The sequence below is a fragment of the Rhinoraja longicauda genome, chromosome 5 (genome assembly GCF_053455715.1).
Source record: "Rhinoraja longicauda isolate Sanriku21f chromosome 5, sRhiLon1.1, whole genome shotgun sequence".
Taxonomy (NCBI): domain Eukaryota; kingdom Metazoa; phylum Chordata; class Chondrichthyes; order Rajiformes; family Arhynchobatidae; genus Rhinoraja; species Rhinoraja longicauda.
Genome location: NC_135957.1, coordinates 21,758,946 through 21,778,380, shown reverse-complemented (window position 1 = coordinate 21,778,380; position 19,435 = coordinate 21,758,946). Strand labels below are relative to the sequence as shown.

At 45.1% G+C, this 19,435-nt stretch overlaps 1 protein-coding gene across 12 annotated transcripts in view; it reads right to left on the bottom strand.

The window, feature by feature from the left end:
* dst (dystonin) overlaps positions 1 to 19,435 on the bottom strand; it is a 471,716-nt gene that overhangs the window by 76,640 nt on the left and 375,641 nt on the right. For 10 of the 12 annotated variants that reach the window (XM_078399038.1, XM_078399030.1, XM_078399031.1 and 7 more), the window contains 7 exons: positions 14,782 to 14,943; positions 14,500 to 14,670; positions 5,908 to 6,074; positions 3,869 to 4,028; positions 3,375 to 3,701; positions 3,130 to 3,214; positions 1,926 to 2,167 (listed from right to left, as the gene is read on the bottom strand). In XM_078399038.1, the coding sequence (XP_078255164.1) occupies positions 1,926 to 2,167; positions 3,130 to 3,214; positions 3,375 to 3,701; positions 3,869 to 4,028; positions 5,908 to 6,074; positions 14,500 to 14,670; positions 14,782 to 14,943 (1,314 nt within the window). The remainder of the gene's footprint in view (positions 1 to 1,925; positions 2,168 to 3,129; positions 3,215 to 3,374; positions 3,702 to 3,868; positions 4,029 to 5,907; positions 6,075 to 14,499; positions 14,671 to 14,781; positions 14,944 to 19,435) is intronic. The other 2 variants (XM_078399039.1, XM_078399040.1) reach the window with 1 other exon arrangement.

The following is a 19,435-nucleotide window of genomic DNA, read 5'->3' as shown; positions in this document are numbered from 1 at the left end:
TAGGAGATGGTAGAGGCAGGCACAATCACAATGTTTTTGGGGCTAATGGAATCATTAGGGCTAACGGAATCAGGGGGTATGGGGAGAAATCAGGAACGGGGTACTGATTTTGGATGATCAGCCATGATCATATTGAATGGTGGTACTGGCTCGAAGGGTCGAATAACCTCTTCCCGCACCTATTTTCTATGTTTACAAAATATTTGGACAGGTACATGGAGAAAGTTTTGAGGGATATAGGCCAAATGCAGGCAAATAGGATTTGCATTGATAGGCCAGCAAGGACATTGGGCCAATTGGCCTGTTTCTGTACTGTATGACTTTATGAATTACACATACAGGAGGTCATTTTAACCGGAACCCCCACTTAATGAGGAACTGACTTGATTAGGTGCCACTTGGGTTCTGCACCCTGCCAATTTCTGAAATCAATAATAAGCAATATGGGCAAGTTGGGGCTAATCTAGGTTTCACACAACCTCCTTAGTTTCCTGTTTCATGGTTAAAATTCATGACAGCTTCACGTACTGTCTGATATTATAATCAGATATATTACACTTTTCTTGTCTTTATTCATGAAATGCAATCTGATTTTTTTTTAATCTGTCATGTCTAATTATCAAAAGTAACTTGCAAATAGTCTAAGTATGTGTAATGGGTAATGTTGTCAAAGTGATACATAACTAACTTAGGACAACACATATGTGCTGAGTCTTCTTGTGAGAGGCTGAAATGAGTCAATTGTTTGCTGGGAGGTTTTTTTGTATTTCTCACAATTAGCTCCACTACCAATGGACAGATTATTTTAGATGTAAAGGGAGCTGGCAAGTTGCTACCCCCTTCTTATGCCATCACACAAAGTCAAAACCTACACAGAAGCAAGACTACCTTTTAGTGAAGCTTCATTGTCAAAGACTGGAATGGTTTCTGATTATGATGTCAAATATTTTTTTTACATTGTGCCATTATTTTCCTTAGCTCTTAGCATTTCTTGTCTTAATGTTCATAGAGAATTAGCAAATGCATATGTACATGAATAATAATTTGCAGCTAATGGCCAAAATTCTTCCAATTCAGTAAATCTATCTTAAGTCAAAACCAGAATCAATATAGAGTTAGCATTAATAGTTAGCATAACATCCTTCTTCATAATATGATGAAAGACTTTATTAAAACTTAATTGTGATAATTTAATAGAGTGCCTTACAATTACAAACTCCTGTCCATTTACTGCAGTGAGAGGCAAGTTTCAGTCTCATTGACTCACTCACAATAGCCACTGTCCACAACATAGAGATGAACTGGAGACTTCCTAAAGTGTTAATACTTTTTATACATCCCAAGGGCTATTGTTGAAAGGAACAGAACATCGGGGAGCAACACTACAGTTGCTCCAGTCAGTGGCACCAAAGCTAAAAACAGAAGGTCACTCAGAGGTTAAGATTCCCTGCATGAGCAAGTAACCTGTTGTTGTCCTGACATTGTTCTCCCAAATGACGAAGTTCAAGATTACACTCAAAAACAGAGTAACAATCCAGTCTTTGCCAAAGTAACAGCTCATCGAGGTGGTTCGAAGTATACCTTCTTACCCAATTCATAAAAGGTCAGACACATCCACAGTGAGCCAGTAAGCAAAACAATTTTCTGTGAGCGAAGTCCCCAGAAATGACACACTTGCTTGCTCCCTCCCACACACTGGTGTGTGTGCACCCACTCACTCCCTAATGTGCACAAGCAGTGTGCACACTTGCACTAATGCTGATTGTCACGATGGGAAAATCCCAATTGCATCTGAACGCTGGGACGAGGAAATGTGCAAATGAAAACATTATAATTCTATGCCATAAAACGTGGAGGTACGTGAAGACACAGGTTTGTGCGGCCATACATGCAAACCATGGACACGTTGGTGAAGGGAGACTCACCTGTTGTCTTTCCTGAGCTTGAGCGAGCTGTTCTCCTGCTAGTGCCTCAGATGCACATGTGGCCAGTTCAGCCTCCACCCGATCGAGCCAGGCAGACAACACCTCGTGAGCAGACTGAAATTTGGTGGCAAGCTGTAGGGCCTGTTCCAAGGTCTTCAAGACTTTACCACTGGTGGTGGTAATCTCAGTATAGCGTGCTTTTATGCCATCGAGCCTCTCCTGAATTATTATAACTTCATCCCCTACAAAGGCAAAAAAAATATTCTTAGTATTCCGTAATTCATATGTGATTAAAAACCAAGGATCAAATTAAATCTTTGGTATAAACAAGCATCTGCAGTTCCTTGTTTCTAGATCTACTTACTTCCCATTCTTTTTGAAAATAATGCAGGTATATGTTACCTGCACTCTAAATATTAGCTTTAGCAATACACTTTGGGAATTTACAATTTCTATCCAGAGGGATGGAAAATTGCATTTAAATACAGACATTTTACAACCTCAGAACGCCCCAAAGCACATTCACACTAATGCAGCAGCGTTTGATGACGTGGACCCTGCTTCATGGAAGGCAGTGTGGCAAAGTTGCAAAACAGTGGTGCATAGTTATCCTGTTTGTCATGCCATCAGATCCTGGGCAAGCCACCTCTGTCGCATCTTGTTCATAACTCCAATGTCCGTATATTGAGTTCCATCAAGCCTTTAGCCATCACCCCATTCCTCTCGATGTTGAGCCTCACATTCTCATTCTCCCTTTCACAGCCTCTCACCTGCCTACCTGTGTAACTACCTTTAGCCCCTAAACCCTCCAAGATTACAGCACTCATCCAATTTTTGACCTCCTGTTTTTTCACCTCTCCAACAATGGCAGTAATACCTTCAGTTCTCAAATTCCCTTTCCTCAACCCCTGTCCTGTGGTTTATTTTGAGTCTATCCGCAAGACCTACTTCCTTCTTTGGGTTGGACGCAATCCAACAGGTAGGTTTCGAAGGGGCATCCTGAATATCTCTTCAATCATCTTCAAGACTCTCACACTTGGTTTAAATGTGGGACACCTGCGATCTGGAAGAAGGCTTTCCAGGAATTCACACAGGGAGCGCCAGAGCCATACGACCATGATACAAGACCTTCATCCAAAAGGCCAGTCACAGACAGAACATAAGAATGGAGAGAACCATTACCTTGCACATCCTGAGGGCTCACCTGTTGTCTGTTTCAGTAGCGCCAGCCCATTCTGGATGGCCTGGTCAACGTGTTGCTTCCGCAGGACAATGTCTTCATGGAGGTTCTATTATTGCACAACAGGTTTGGTCAACAAAATAAGTAGGAGCAGAAACTCCGTCAGAAACGGCATTGAGCAAAACAGCAGAAATGAAGCGCAAAAGGAAAATTATATTTAAAGAAAAGTTCTGCCGAAATGAAACAGAAAACATAATGAAAAATAATACCAGGTGGTCCAAATGTTGTTTCTGGAGGCGATCGGGATTGCAGTCTTGAATGGCCACATTGTCAAGTTTGTCTTGCATTTCAGCCAACCAGTTCAGAACCTCAACTTCCTCCTCCCCAAATATCCAGGCATTGGCGAGAGCTTGCTGGATCAGGGCAGCTTTGCGGCCGCACCTGTCCTGGATCTCAATGTACCGAGTCTGGGCAGAATCCAGCTTTCCCTGGACTAGGTCTTTATCATCTCTGGAACTCAAAGTCTTTAGTGACTGACCAACGCTAATAGCCTGGTGCAAGTGTTTACCGTGACTGGTGACGTCATCTTCCGTAGCCTACATAAGGTGCATAAATGCGTGAGAAAAGCCGCAAAAATAAAAATAAACTGTGACTGTGATAAATGGAAACATAAAATACTTTAAAAACACGTATATGTAATAACATAAGGTAAAAGCAAATAATAAAAAAATAAGTATACTTCTCGTGCCGTGTGAATACTCACCTTGTGCTGGGTAATCTGCTCTTGCAGTCTGGTTGTTTGAGTTCCAATTGGCTCAGAGTTTGCAACCTTCTTCTCAGCAGCCGACAGCCACTCGACCAAGGGTTCCACAGTGTCATGGAACTGCTGAGCCACAACCAAGATGGCCTCTAACTGCCGCTGTCTGCAGAGATACAAGAGAAGAAGCATGGGTGGAATGGAAGGCGAGCATTTGAGTTGAGTTTATTGTCACGTGTACCGAGGTACAATGAAAAGCTTTTGTTGCGACCTAATCAGTCAGCGGAAAGACAATACAGGATTACAATCGAGCCATCCACAGTGTACAGATGCATGATAAAGGGAATAATGTGAATAACATTTAGTGCAAGATAAAGCCAGTAAAGTCCAATCAAAAATAGTCTGAGCGTCTCCAATGAGGTAGATAGTAGATCACGAATGCTCTCTTTATAAGGCTTCTTTCATAGACACAATGATGCCCCCGTAGGATTTTACAGCCAATGAAATGTTCCTGGAGAAGAGTAACCGGTGAGTTTTTGTCCACTTGTGGTGGCAGGTAGTGCTGCTTAGACCAGGGTTCACTCCTGACCTCGGGTGCTGGCCGTGTCGCATTTGCACACTCTTTCTGTGGCTGTGTGGGTTTCCCCTGTGTGCTTCAGTTTCCTCCCATATCCCAAAGAAGTGCTAATTGTCCACTGTTAATGTCTCCTCGTGTTGAAATGGGGTCAGGTACGCAAGACTAAATAGGCTGTGGGGAAAGAGAATGGTGAATAGGATGCTCTCGTTGGAGTCAGCTCACAGTCAGTGAATCAAATACCTTCCACTTTTATAACAAGTAATACCTGTGCATTACTAATCATAGGAAGTAATACCAAGTTCCACAACTGTAGTAAGACAGTGAACAGATGACTTGTAGCGATGTGTCGGAAGGAACTCCAGATGCTGGTTTACACCAAAGATAGACATGAAATACTGGAGTAACTCAACGGGACAGGCAGCATCTCTGGATAGAAGAATGGGTGATGTTTCGGGTCGATACTCTTCAGGGGTGATGGAAAGTAGAAATATGGAAGGGTAAGGTGTGAAACGAGAACCTGAAACCTAAAACCTATTGAAACAACTGAGTGTCATTTTTATCAGCCACATCGCAAGTACTGTATTTAAATATTTATAATCTTCTTCCAGCTCGAAATTAACTGCTTCTTGTAGTTGATAAATTATAGCAAAAGGCAAAGCAGTTTTTTTTCCTGTGCTTTTATAAATTATAGTGCCCACACAGTTTCAGGGGGAAAGACAGCACCTGAGATCATGGTTGAAACTGGGTCGCTGAAGACTGGCTGTACTACCTGTGCACCACTCTGACTCTACCCTCCTCCATACTCCCTCCGCCATCACACCCCCACTCCACCAAACCAGGTGAATGAAATGAATAGAAACTGGAAAACAGGCAATAAAACGCAAACCAGAAAATGCTATAAACACCAAGACAAGCAGCAAATGTGGATAGGGCAGAAGTTGGGAGAATTTTATTTTTCTGCTGGGGAAGTCCAGGATGAGTAAACATAATCACAAAATCAGAGTGGAATGACTCAGAGGTGCAGCAACTGAGAGTCATTGTATCAGCCACTTTGCGAGCACTTTATCTTCATTTCATAAAGAAACATGAAGCTCTCCCACTACATCTGTAGATGCCAGCTTAATAAGTTTGCACCCAAGAGACAAATCTTAATTATTATAGTTCATTGGTTTCTTTATTGTCACATATACAGACATCCAGTGCGGCACTTGTTCTGCATGCGATCCAGTCAAAGCATACCATAATATATCCTCTCCTGGAACAGCACGACGAGTATTAAGGTGTGTGGAGCTGGGGAGAGTGAAAGGTGTTACAGCGGAGATCAACCTAAAGCTAACTCAATTGTGGAAGGGCTGAACATACTTATTTCACATGCACAGGTAGTACAAACAAAAAAGCTTTTCACTGTTGCTCGGTACAGCTGACAGTAATAAACTAAACATTCTTGGGCCCATGGGTATGTTCATACCTGTTCTCAGCCTTGGCAAGAAGACAATTCCACCTCCGACTCAGGCCTTGCAACTGGTTCAGAGTCTTGTCGCGGTCCATGGAATCAGCTGACTCGGCGATCTTCTCCCCTTCGTGCTTAATGATTTCCACCGTTGGTTTGCGGTCATCCAGTAAATGTTGGAGCAGCTTCAATGGAATAAAGAGTCAGGGTCAGATTCCTGATCAACACAGGCGCAGAGAAGAACTCCACTCCCTTCCACATTTGCATCTGGTTTCCACCAGTCTCTTTAATGGCATTCGATTGAAATTGAAAGATGCAGCATGGAAATAGGCCCTGCGGCCCACTGAGTCCACGCTAACCATTGATCACCCATTCACACAAGTTCTATGTTATCTCACTTTCACATCTACTCCCAACACACGAGAGGCAATTTACTGAGAGCGATTAACTACAACCCTGCACATGGTTGGGATGGGGGAGAAAACCCACACGGTCGCAGGGGCAACGTGCAAACTCCACACGGATAGCACCCGAGGTCCTGGCTAAACCCAGGTCTCTAGTTCTTTGAGGCAGCAGCTCTAATGTGCCACACTGGAATGAGCGGCCTGAAGGGGCAAGTGGAACCAGGTTCAGTAACTTTCAAAAGCAAATTAGATAAAGACTTGAAGAACACGATTAAACTAAATAGTGTGGGGGGGGGGGAGACAAATTAGAAAGACAAGGATGGAGTTAAAGAAAAAGAGAGTATAGGAAAAGTTAAGAAAGACACAAGAATTAACGGGACAGAAAGCTCACAAAGGGATAGGAGAGTATGGCCAAGTGAAATAGGAATCGATGTGAAAGGTGAGGTGAGCAATGGATTAAAAGTGTTATATATGAATGCGCAGAGTATAAGAAGTAAAGTGGATGAGCTTGAAGCTCAGTTAGAGATTGGTAGATAAGACATTGTGGGGATTACAGAGACATGGCTGCAGGAGGATCGGGCCTGGGAACTTAATATTCAGGGTTATATATCCTATAGAAAGGACAGGCAGGTGGGCAGAGGAGGTGGGGTAGCTCTGTTGGTGAGGGATGAAATTCAGTCCCTTGCGAGGGGTGATATAGGAACTGACGATATAGAGTCGCTGTGGATAGAATTGAGGAATTGTAAAGGTAAGAAGACACTAATGGGAGTTATCTCCAGGCCCCCAAACAGTAGCCTGGATATAGGGTGCAAGTTGCAACAGGAGTTAAAATTGGCACGTAACAAAGGTAATGCTACTGTAGTTATGGGGGATTTCAATATGCTGGTAGACTGGGAAAATCAGGTTGGGGTGGACCTCAAGAAAGGGAGTTTGTAGAGTGCCTCTGAGATGGATTCTTCAGCAGCTTGTACTGGAGCCTACCAGAGAGAAGGCAATTCTGCATTTAGTGTTGTCCAATGAACCAGATTTAATAAGGGAACTAAAGGTAAAGGAACCGCTTGGAGGTAGTGACCATGATATGATTAGTTTTAATCTGCAATTTGAGATGGAGAAGGTTAAATCAGAAGTGTCAGTGTTGTAGATGAACAAAGGGGACTATGAAGGCATGAGAGAGGAGCTGGCCAAGGTCGACTGGAAAAGGATCCTAGCAGGGATGACAGTGGAACAGCAATGGGAGGAATTTCTGGGCATAATCCGGAAGATGCAGGATCATTTCATTCCAAAGAGGAAGAAAGATTCTAAGGGGAGTAACAGGCAACCTTGGCTGTCAAGGGAAGTTGGAGATGGAATAAAACTAAAAGAAAAGATGTATAACACAGCAAAGAGTAGCGGGAAGCCAGAGGATTGGGAAACTTTCTAAGGACAACAGAAGGTAACGAAAAGGGCAAAACAAGGTGAAAAGATGAAGTACAAGGGTAAGCTGGCCAAGAATATAAAGAAGGATAGAAAAGCTTCTTTAGGTATGTTAAGAGAAAAAGATTAGTAAAGACAATTGTGGGTCCCTTGAAAGCAGAAGCAGGTGAAATTATTATGGGAAACAAGGAAATGGCAGAAGAGGTGAACAGGTAGACAATAGACAATAGGTGCAGGAGTAGGCCATTCAGCCCTTCGAGCCAGCACCACCATTCAATGCGATCATGGCTGATCACTCTCAATCAGTACCCCGTTCCTGCCTTCTCCCCATACCCCCTCACTCCGCTATCCTTAAGAGCTCTATCCAGCTCTCTCTTGAAAGCATCCAACGAACTGGCCTCCACTGCCTTCTGAGGCAGAGAATTCCACACCTTCACCACTCTCTGACTGAAAAAGTTCTTCCTCATCTACGTTCTAAATGGCCTACCCCTTATTCTTTGGTACTTTGGTTCTATTTTCACAAAGACACAAACAATCTCCCAGATGTACTAGAGGACAGAGGATGTAGGGAGACAGAGGAACTGAAAGAAATTAGCATTAGGCGAGAAATAGTATTGTGTAGACAGATGGGACTGAAGGCTGATAAATCCCCAGGGCCTAATGGTCTGCATCCCAGGGTAATTAAGGAAGTGGCTCTAGCAATCGTGGACGCATTGGTGATCATTTTCCAATGTTCTATAGATTCAGGATCAGTTCCTGTGGATTGGAGGGTAGCTAATGTTATCCCATTTTTCAAGAAAAGAGCGAGAGAGAAAACGGGGAATTATGGATCAGTTAGCCTGACATCGGTGGTGGGGAGGATGCTGAAGTCATTATTAAGGAAGTAATAATGGCGCATTTGGATAGCAATAAAAGGATCGGTCCAAGTCTGCATGGATTTATGAAGGGGAAATCCTGCTTGACTAATCTTCTGGAATTTTTTGAGAATGTGACAAGTAAAATGGATGAAGGAGAGGCAGTGGATGTAGTGTATATGGACTTTCAGAAAGCTTTTGACAAGGTCCCACACAGGAGATTAGTGGGCAAAATTAGAGCAGATGGTATTGGAGGTAGGGTATTGACATGGATAGAGAAATGGTTGGCAGACAGGAAACAAAGAATAAACGGGTCCCTGTCAGAATGGCAGGCAGTGACTAGTGGGGTGCCACAAGGCTCGGTGCTGGGGCCACAACTATTTATAATATATATTAATGATTTGGATGATGATATTAAAAGTAACACTAGCAAATTTGCAGATGACACAAAGCTGGGTGGCAGTGTGAACTGCGAAGAGAATGTTACGAGGTTGCAGGGTGACTTGGACAGGTTGAGTGAGTGGACAGATGCATGGCAGTTGCAGTATAATATAGATAAATGTGAGGTAATCCACTTTGGCGGCAAGAACAAGGAGGCAGATTATTATCTCAATGGTGTCAGATTAGGAAAAAGGGGAGTGCAACGAGACCTTGGTGTCCTTGTACACCAGTCACTGAAAGTAAACATGCAGGTACAGCAGGCAGTGAAGAAAGCTAATGGCATGTTGGCCTTCATAACGTGAGGATTTGAGTTTTGGAGTAAAGAGGACATTCTGCAGTTGTACAGGGCCCTGGTGAGACCACATCTGGAGTATTGTGCGCAGTTTTGGTCTCCTAATTTAAGGAAGGACATCCTTGCTAGTGAGGCAGTCCCGCCATCACAAGGTTAATCCCCGGGATGGCAGGACTATCTTGTGAGGAAAGATTGGAAAGACTGGGCTTGTTGGGGGAGTCCAATGTTGGGGGAGTCCAGAACCAGGGGCCACAGTCTACGAATAAAGGGGAGGCCATTTAAAACTGAGGTGAGAAGAAACTTTTTTACCCAGAGATTTGTGAATTTGTGGAATTCTCTTTAAAAGAGAGTTAGGTAGAGCTCTAGGTGTTAGCAGAATCAAGGGATATGGGGAGAAGGCAGGCACAGGTTACTGATTGTGGATGTTCAGCCATGATCACAATGAATGGTGGTGCAGGCTCGAAGGGCGAAATGGCCTCCTCCTGCACCTATCTTCTATGTTTCTATGTCTAACACAAAAGTCCAAAGGCTGTGGGGAAGGGAAAGCAGGAGTGGCACAAACCTGCTTTGCTCTTTTACAAGAAAGGCCACGTGGCCTCCTTCTCTGATGTTTCATTGTGTAATTTAATGACTCGTCTACTTCCAGTGAAGTTACTCCCTTTTTAACCATCGATACTGTTAACTAAGTGTGATGGAGCATTAGCCACCCTAGCAAGCACACTTTGTTAATGATTTATCATGCTATAAATTTATAACATAACTTCCCACATAATAAATCACCAGTTAACTATTCAGGAAGAATGCACTCCCTAATGATAGCCGATCACGGATTGGAACAGCTCAGCACCATCAGTCCTCAAACACTTAAACTCTGCCCATCCACAGTGCATTGGCTGATGTGGACTTTCTTGCGGCACATAGATTGTTCAGTTTAGAGATACAGCATGGAAACAGGCCCTTCGGCCCTCCGAGTTCGCACCAATGGCACGGCATGGTGGTACAGCAGTGGAGTTGCTGCCTCACAGCGCCAGAGTCCCGGGGTGGATCCTGACTACGGTTGCTGTCTGTACGGAGTTTGTACGTTCTCCCCATGACCTGCATGAGTTTTTGCCGGGAAGCTCTGGTTTCCTCCCACACTCCAAAGACGTACAGGTTTGTAGGTTCATTGGCTTGGTAAAATTGTAAATTGTCCCTCGACTGCGTACGATGGTGATCGTGTGTGGAATAATATAAGAAAATAACTGCAGATGCTGGTACAAATCGAAGGTATTTATTCACAAAATGCTGGAGTAACTCAGCAGGTCAGGCAGCATCTCGGGAGAGAAGGAATGGCTGACGTTTCGGGTCGAGACCCTTCTTCTGACTGATGTCAGGGGGCGGGACAAAGGAAGGATATAGATGGAGACAGGAAGTGCTCGTGTGTGGAGATCACTGGCCAGCATGGCCTCGGTGGGCCGAAGGGCCTGTTTCCACGCTGTATCTCCAAACTAAAAATCTAAAAGCCAACCATCGATCACCCGTACACTAGTTCTAAGTTGTCCCAGATTCGCATCCGACATGCTAGGGGAACTTTACTGAAGCCAATTAACCTACAAACCTGCACGTCTTTGGAATGTGGAGGAAACCAAAGCACCCAGAGAAAACACACAGTCACGGGAAGAACGTGCAAACTCCGTACAGACAGCACCCGTGGTCAGGATTGAACCCGGGTCTCTGGTGCTGCGAGGCAGCAACTCTACCGCTGCACCACGTTGAAGGACACTGAGCAACTGCTAACAAGGTTTTAACCCTGAGACACATGTGCAAAAAATAAACAGCCGGAGGAACTCAGCACGAAAGGCGGATTCTGTAAGGGAGGGGTGGAGGGAAGAAATGGTCGACATTTCGGGCTGAGACCATGCATCAGGACTGAGAGTGGAGAGGGAAGATAGTGGGATAAAGAAGAGGGAGTGGTGAGACACGGAACAGAAGGTGAGACGTGGTGTGAAGAGTTTTAATCCTTCCTGACCCAGGGAAGCTGAAGCTGCAGTTTCCCAAACGTAGGCTCCAAGTGAGATTCGCCAACTCAACACAGGCTGTGCTCGACCCTGGGCTTTCACAGGCACAGGCAGCTGGCTGGCTCCCTTACTTTTGGCCAATTGAGTGATGATGTTTTAACGTGTTCAACTGCAATACTTCGTCAAAAGACATCTCCCTGAGTCAGCTGTGTATGTGTTAAAATAGCCAAGGACTTCAATTCCATGCAGATGATCGATGCACTCTGGCGAGAGGTCACCTCCAGTCACAAGTCAATTGCTGGGCACGGCAACTGGCTCCCCAAGCTGCACCTTCCCTCACACTCAGCTTTGAGCACAGGGCTCTCATTCACAGTGGAGGGCGTGTGTGTTTCCTGCATTCGGCTGAGAAGGTCAGAGGACAAAGTGCAGTCATAAACTAATAATCTCCTGGTTGTGAACTGCCTGGCAGAGAGAGATACGGGGTCAAACAACCAATTCTAACACTGCAGACAATCCAAATGACACCGTGCTTGCCCTGCTCCAAGTAAAAACTGCCCTTCCCCCTCCCCCGCAACCCCCCCCCCCCACTCTCTCAAACCAGTGCAAACTGCCCTCTCCACACTATGACGGGTAAATTGCCCTCCCACCTGCAGAAAATCACCCACATCCCCCCCCTAACCTATGTAAACTCCCCTCTGCTCCTTCGAACCAGTGCAAACAGCCCTCCCCACACTCTGACCCACATAAACTGCCCTACCCCCTGACCAAAAACTACTATCCCCCTCCCTCTAACCCGCAAAAACTACCCGCCCCCAAGTGTGTAAAACACCCTCCGTCCCCTTCAACCTGAGCAACATGCCTCCAAACAGTCTGACCCAGGTCAACTGCTGAATCCCCCCTTCCCCCACCCCTCCGCCTGCTCTGACCTGCCTGAATCACCGTCCGACCCGCACAAACACCCCTCCACACTTTACGAGCTGCACAAGCCTCCCTCCATACAATGTCTAGCTTATTGTCCCACGCACAGCCTGATCTGCGCAAACTGCCCCCTGCACACTACGACCCACTTAAACCCTCCACACGCGTTGACCTGCATAATCCAGTCTGTGTCCCCCCCATCCCCATGTAAACTGCCCCCCTCACTCACCTCCTCTACAAAAACTGCATCCTCTTCACACCCTTTCTCTGACACAAACAGCCCTGACACCCCACATCCCCTCTTAGACAATAGACAATAGACAATAGGTGCAAGAGTAGGCCATTCAGCCCTTCGAGCCAGCACCGCCATTCAATGCGATCATGGCTGATCACTCTCAATCAGTACCCCGTTCCTGCCTTCTCCCCATACCCCCTCACTCCGCTATCCTTAAGAGCTCTATCCAGCTCTCTCTTGAAAACATCCACCGAACTGGCCTTCACTGCCTTCTGAGGCAGAGAATTCCACACCTTCACCACTCTCTGACTGAAAAAGTTCTTCCTCATCTCCGTTCTAAATGGCCTACCCCTTATTCTTAAACTGTGGCCCCTTGTTCTGGACTCCCCCAACATTGGAAACATGTTTCCTGCCTCTAATGTGTCCAATCCCCTAATTATCTTATATGTTTCAATAAGATCCCCCCTCATCCTTCTAAATTCCAGTTTATACAAGCCTAATTGCTCCAGCCTTTCAACATACGACAGTCCCGCCATTCCGGGAATCAACCTAGTGAACCTACGCTGCACGCCCTCAATAGCAAGAATATCCTTCCTCAAATTTGGAGACCAAAACTGCACACAGTACTCCAGGTGCGGTCTCACCAGGGCCCGGTACAACTGTAGAAGGACCTCTTTGTTCCTATATTCAACTCCTCTTGTTACGAAGGCCAACATTCCATTGGCTTTCTTCACTGCCTGCTGTACCTGCATGCTTCCTTTCAGTGACTGATGTACTAGGACACCCAGATCTCGTTGAACATCCCCTCTTCCTAACTTGACACCATTCAGATAATAATCTGCCTTTCTATTCTTACTTCCAAAGTGAATAACCTCACATCTAATGCCCTTCAATCCCCTCACCTCCTGCCACATTAACGTAAGCTTTGAGGTTGGGAGCCGCTCAACATCAATCACTCTCATGACATCAATACCTGCTGGAGATCACTCAATGCTTTTCCCACAGTATCACGCATCATTTTCAAACCTCGACACTGAACAACTATGCAAGTTTAGGTTGCATATCAATAAATCTCGTTGATTTACAAATATAATGCACGCAGTAATTTCATTCATTTTTTATGACCCACACAAGACTCTTTCCAGCCCCCTTAATCTCACCCTTCTTTTCCTTACTCATAAACATATTGATCAATTTTTCACTTAGAAATATATATATTTACCTCAAGCTGGCTTTTTCAATGGATGCACGCTTGCACATAACACACACACATTCAGACACACACATGAATATGTTTATACATGCACTCCTCTGCACAAGCAGCTCTCGTTCTCGTATATATATATATATATATATATCAGTCTGAAGAAGGGTCTCGACCCGAAACGGCACCCATTCCTTCTCTCCCGAGATGCTGCCTGACCTGCTGAGTTACTCTAGCATTTTGTGAATAAATACCTTCGATTTGTACTAGCATCTGCAGTTATTTTCTTATACTATATATATATATACGTACGCACGCGCAAAAAGAACTAGACGATGCAGATGTAACTTTAAATTACTTCTATGTGGAATTCCTGCTTTGGGGTTGCCACAATAAATCTGGGGTCCCAAAGTCACTCATCCAATATGTCCCTCCAAATGGTGGGATAACGCTCAAGGCCTCTCAGATTCCCCCTACCACTTACACCTCCACCCCTCCCCCCAAACCCGACCACCACCCAGAAAACCAGCTTCAAGCTAAAACAGATCTCCCCATGCTCTCGCCAACCGAGTGCCAGCATCACTCCTGGCATTTTGTAGTCACGAGACAATGAAGAAGGGCCTCGACCCGAAACCTCACCCATTCCTTCTCTCCAGACATGCTGCCTGTCCCGCTGAGTTACTCCAGAATTTTGGGTCTCTATCTGAGGTCAGTTTAAATAAGCTTTAAGAATTGAAGAGTCCCACCTCAAACTTAAAAGTTATTCCAGAATAACAAAAGCCCGCTAAAAGCGCCAGCGTTTAGCAATGCCTTTGTACCAATTCCACAATTTGCTTAGCCTTGCTCAATTACCTTTTGTTCTTGAATCTGAGCCTTGACGACTTTGAACTCAGCCGAAGGAGGCTTTTGGTTGGCCACGAGCTCCTCGGTGTCCGTTAACCAGCCGAGCAACGATTCGAGTGCATCCTGAAACCTGCCACAATGCAACAGGGCTTCCTGCAGCTTGGCAGCTCGCTCCGCAACCTGTGGGCACATCAACCGGTCCAAATTAACCAGCAGGTCTGCAGCAGGTTCAACCATTCAACAGCAACCATCAAACCTTTAAGAGGTGAGGACGGAGCAGAGTGAGCTGACCTTTTTGGTGAGTGTGTTCCAACGGCTGTTTGCTTCTTCAAGGTCATGTTCCAACTTCTGGATATTGGTATTTTTACCCGCACTCTGAATCAATCCTTGGCCAATCCGATTAATCTCCTGGAACACAGTCTGAAGTGGCTCGATCTCTTTCTTTTGAAATACCTGTGGTTTGAACAAGGGGATGAAGAGCGTTACAGCACACCTGTCGAAGTTCCATTTCCATATTACCTAATCCTACCTTAACCATATAAACAATAGGAAGCAAGAAGCACTCAGAATGAAATAAATATTGTGAATCACACATTATTTTGCACAGTGTTGCTACTGTGATAGTGTCCCTCCAGCTTATTCAGTCCACAAAGTGCTGGAGTAACTCAGCGGGACAAGGAGAATCTCTGCAGAACATGGATCGGTGATGTTTCGAGTCGGGTCCTTTCTTCAGACTGAAGAACCTTCCCAATCCGAAACATCACCTATCCATGTTCTCCAGAGATGACCGCAACCCGCTGAGTTACTCCAGCACTTTGTGCCCTTTTGTGTAGATCAGCATCTGCAATTCCATGTCTCTACATTTATTTAGTCCACGCATCTCCTGCACAAGAAGAAAACAGCTGAAAACTTTCATCTTCTTCTCAGGGAGTTCCTTTGTGCTGAGGATGACTCGCTTCCAGTAAAGGGAGATACCAGCGTGCAAATTATTTTAACATGAGGTGGTAATTGCACACCAGCGACTTGTGGGTTGGACAGAGCGAGGGCTTGGTCCAAAGACCAGGAGCCCCGGGACAGTCTGCAACTACACTCTGTGGCATGGATTTAAACAGCATGTGGATTCATGCATATAAACACCTACTAATTCACAAACCTGCACCGATAGCGTATAAACACCTACTAATTCACCTACTAATTCACAAACCTGCACCGATAGCGGATAGCGGAGTGAGGGGGTATGGGGAGAAGGCAGGAACGGGGTACTGATTGAGAGTGATCAGCCATGATCGCATTGAATGGCGGTGCTGGCTCGAAGGGCTGAATGGCCTACTCCTGCACCTATTGTCTATTGTCTATTGCCATTCAATATGATCATGGCTGATCATCCAGCTCAGTAACCTGTACCTGCCTTCTCTCCATACCCCCTGATCCCTTTAGCCACAAGGGCCACATCTAACTCCCTCTTAAATATAGCCAATGAACTGGCCTCAACTACCTTCTGCTGGACGTGCTGGACGTGCTATACACACGATAACTGGCCCTCTCCCTTACTACCCTTCCTCATTACCTCTCAGTCCCCCTTCTCCTCATGCCAGCCTTGGCCCCTTTCCTCTCTTTCTCACATCCTTCACTCTCCCAAACCCCTCTATTCTACCTCACTTTCTCTTGCCCCTGCTCTTTATCTACATCATTCCTCCCCCATTCTAGTTTACCCTTTCTCTCTCTACCCCATACTCCCTTCCCACGTTAGTTTAATTTAAAGATACAACGTGAAAACTAGCCCTTCTGCCCACCAAGTCCAATGCTGACCCCGCTAGTTCTATGTTATCCCACTTTCTCATCCACTCTTGAAACATTGGTGAGTCTGTGGAATTCTCTGCCACAGAAGGTAGTTGAGGCCAGTTCATTGGCTATATTTAAGAGGGAGTTAGATGTGGCCCTTGTGGCTAAAGGGATCAGGGGGTATGGAGAGAAGGCAGGTACAGGTTACTGAGCTGGATGATCAGCCATGATCATATTGAATGGCAATAGACAATAGACAATAGGTGCAGGAGTAGGCCATTCAGCCCTTCGAGCCAGCACCGCCATTCAATGCGATCATGGCTGATCACTCTCAATCAGTACCCCGTTCCTGCCTTCTCCCCATACCCCCTCACTCCGCTATCCGCTATCGGTGCAGGCTCGAAGGGCCGAATGGCCTACTCCTGCACCTATTTTCTATGTTTCTATATGTTTCTATTAGAGACAATTTTACAGAAGCTAATTAACCTACAAACCCGCATATTTTTGGGACATGGGAGGAAACCGGAGCACCCTGAGGAAACCAACGCAGTCACAAGGAGAAAGTGCAAACCACAGACACCTGCCGAGGTCAGGGCCAAACCCAGGTGTCTGGTGCTGTAAGGCAGCAGCTCTATCAGGTGCTCACCACTGTGCTGATCTTCCACTCTCCATCTCCACCACTCTTCCCCGCAACCAGTCACCTACCACCTGCTCACTCTCCCCAAGGTCAGGCTGTTTCTCCACCGTATGTCACCTTCCCTGACCCATACACTGACATTGCATTCTGATTTATTCCCTTAATATTATAATTATAATGGTAAAATATTGTTTCAATCAACTTCTTCACAGAGATAAAAACCAAATAGAATAGAATAAGGAAATAAAATTAAACTTTAGAAAGGGGGTGCAATTAAATATTTAATTCCAAGAAACTACCCTCTTCAATGACTGCATCAGCACAAATCCTCTGATGCCCTGAGAAGTGATAATTCTCCCCAAATGGTCTGCAAACTCCTTGAACATATTATTCATGGCCATGTTATGAGGTATTTTGAAATACACGATATATACTAGCTGATCAGCAGCATGGATTCCGCAAAGGCAGGTCATGCGAGACTCAGCTCTCTGTCCTGGTTAATGATCTGCAAACAATCCTGGATAGCAGAGGGCAGGCCGATATTATAATGGACTTTAGCAAGGCCTTCGACACCATTCCCTACTGTAGGCTGATGGCTAAGCTTCACCACCTTGGCATCTGAAATAACATCTACTCCTGGATTGATTCATTCCTCACCAAATTACATCAAAAGGTTGTAGTAGATGGTGAGTCATCACAACAATCTCCAGTTGAGTCCAGCGTGCCACAGGGAACGGTGTTGGGACACTTGCTGTTCTTTATCTACATCAACGATCTGCCTGACAACCTGCCTTCGAGAGTGAGACTCTTCGCAGACGACTGCATTGTGTATCGAAGGTCCCCTGCAGGACCTATACATCAGGAGGTGCAGATCCAGAGCAAGCAAGATCATGAGGGACCCCTGCCACCCCAGTAACGGACTGTTCCAGATGCTACGATCAGGCAAACGCCTCCGCTGTCACGCTGTGAAAACGGAGAGGATGAGACGGAGTTTCTTCCCACAGGCCATCAGAACTGTCAACTCTTATAACCCCAGAGACTAAATTTTTGTCTACACTATAGTAACTTATTAACTTTATTTATATGCTGTAACTGTAATTCTTTTTTGTGCACAATCCGCAGGCATTGCCACTTTCATTTCACTGCACATCGTGTATGTGTATGTGACAAAAAATCTGACTTGACTTGACTTGACTTGAGAGATCAAAGCTGCTGAAGGTGCCAAGGTTCTTCAAAATGACATCAACGATCTTTGCAATTGGGAAACCAGTTGGCAAATGGGTTTAAATCACACCAAATGCTTTTCCATGAGAGTTATTCACAAAGTCAAGCCGATCATAAACTGGTACAAGATGGGAGACAACCTGCTTAAAGAAGTTGATCCCCACCCATACCTGGGAGTTGAACTCACATCTGGCCTAGCCTGGAACAGACACATCTGGCCGAGCCTGGAACAGACACATAAACCAGATTGCCACAAAAGCAAACTGAACTTTGGGCCTTCTCCAGAGAAATTTATCCAGTTGTGACAAACCAACAAAGAAGGTAGCGTACAAAACACTTGCCCGCCCACTGTTGGAATATTGCCAGGCAATATGGGACCCTCACCGTAAAAATAACGTTGACACCTTTGACAAGGTTCAGAGACACGCAGCACGGTTTGTTTGTGACAATTACTCAAGACAGTCAAGCGTCTCCGATGTGTTAAATCGCCTTGGCTGGGAGTCGCTGGAGTCAAGACGCACCTAAGCCTACTTATGTACTGTCTACAAAGAGACGCATGGCATCATCCCCAGTAACATATCTCACTTCATTCAATCCAATACCCAGAAATTTACAAGACAGTCCTCGGGTCACTTAATTTTTAACTAGAATTAGAGCAAACAAAAATAGTTACCTACAGTCACTTATGGACTTATCCCAGAGTGGAACACCACCAGATGTGCACCAGATGTGCTCTTCAAGTCACAACTCGACAAATTGGACATGGATCATCTCACCAAACTTGCCCACATAAAAATCTAAATAACCTTTTTGCAACCAGTACCGACGCGAGCGAAACCTGCACTAGATAGCCCAGCTGTTGGCAGTTGTGCAGCAGAAAACAGAAACAGAAGCAGAAATCTGCAGGTAATGATGCCGCCATTCCCATTAACAGTTGCACCAGACCCTCCGTTTGTTTCTGTACTTATCCCATTATCAAAAGACCTTCTCCTCTCCCAGACACCTAACCTCCCCCCCCACATCACAATCCTTGCCGTCATTAGATCCATCTTTTTGTCCGTTTTGTTATTTTTCTCCTTCCATAGTGTTTTGTACATGTAAGTATTAACACATTCAAAGTCATGTTATGGATTGGTTGGTCAAATGCAGCAGTACTGATATTTCATGGGTGTTAAGAGTTGAGTGTTTTATTGTCATATGTTCCCGACAGAACAATGACATTCTTACTTGCAGCAGCACAACTGAACATGTAAACATTGTACTCCGTAAATATAATAAATAAATAAAGGTGCATATATGTAT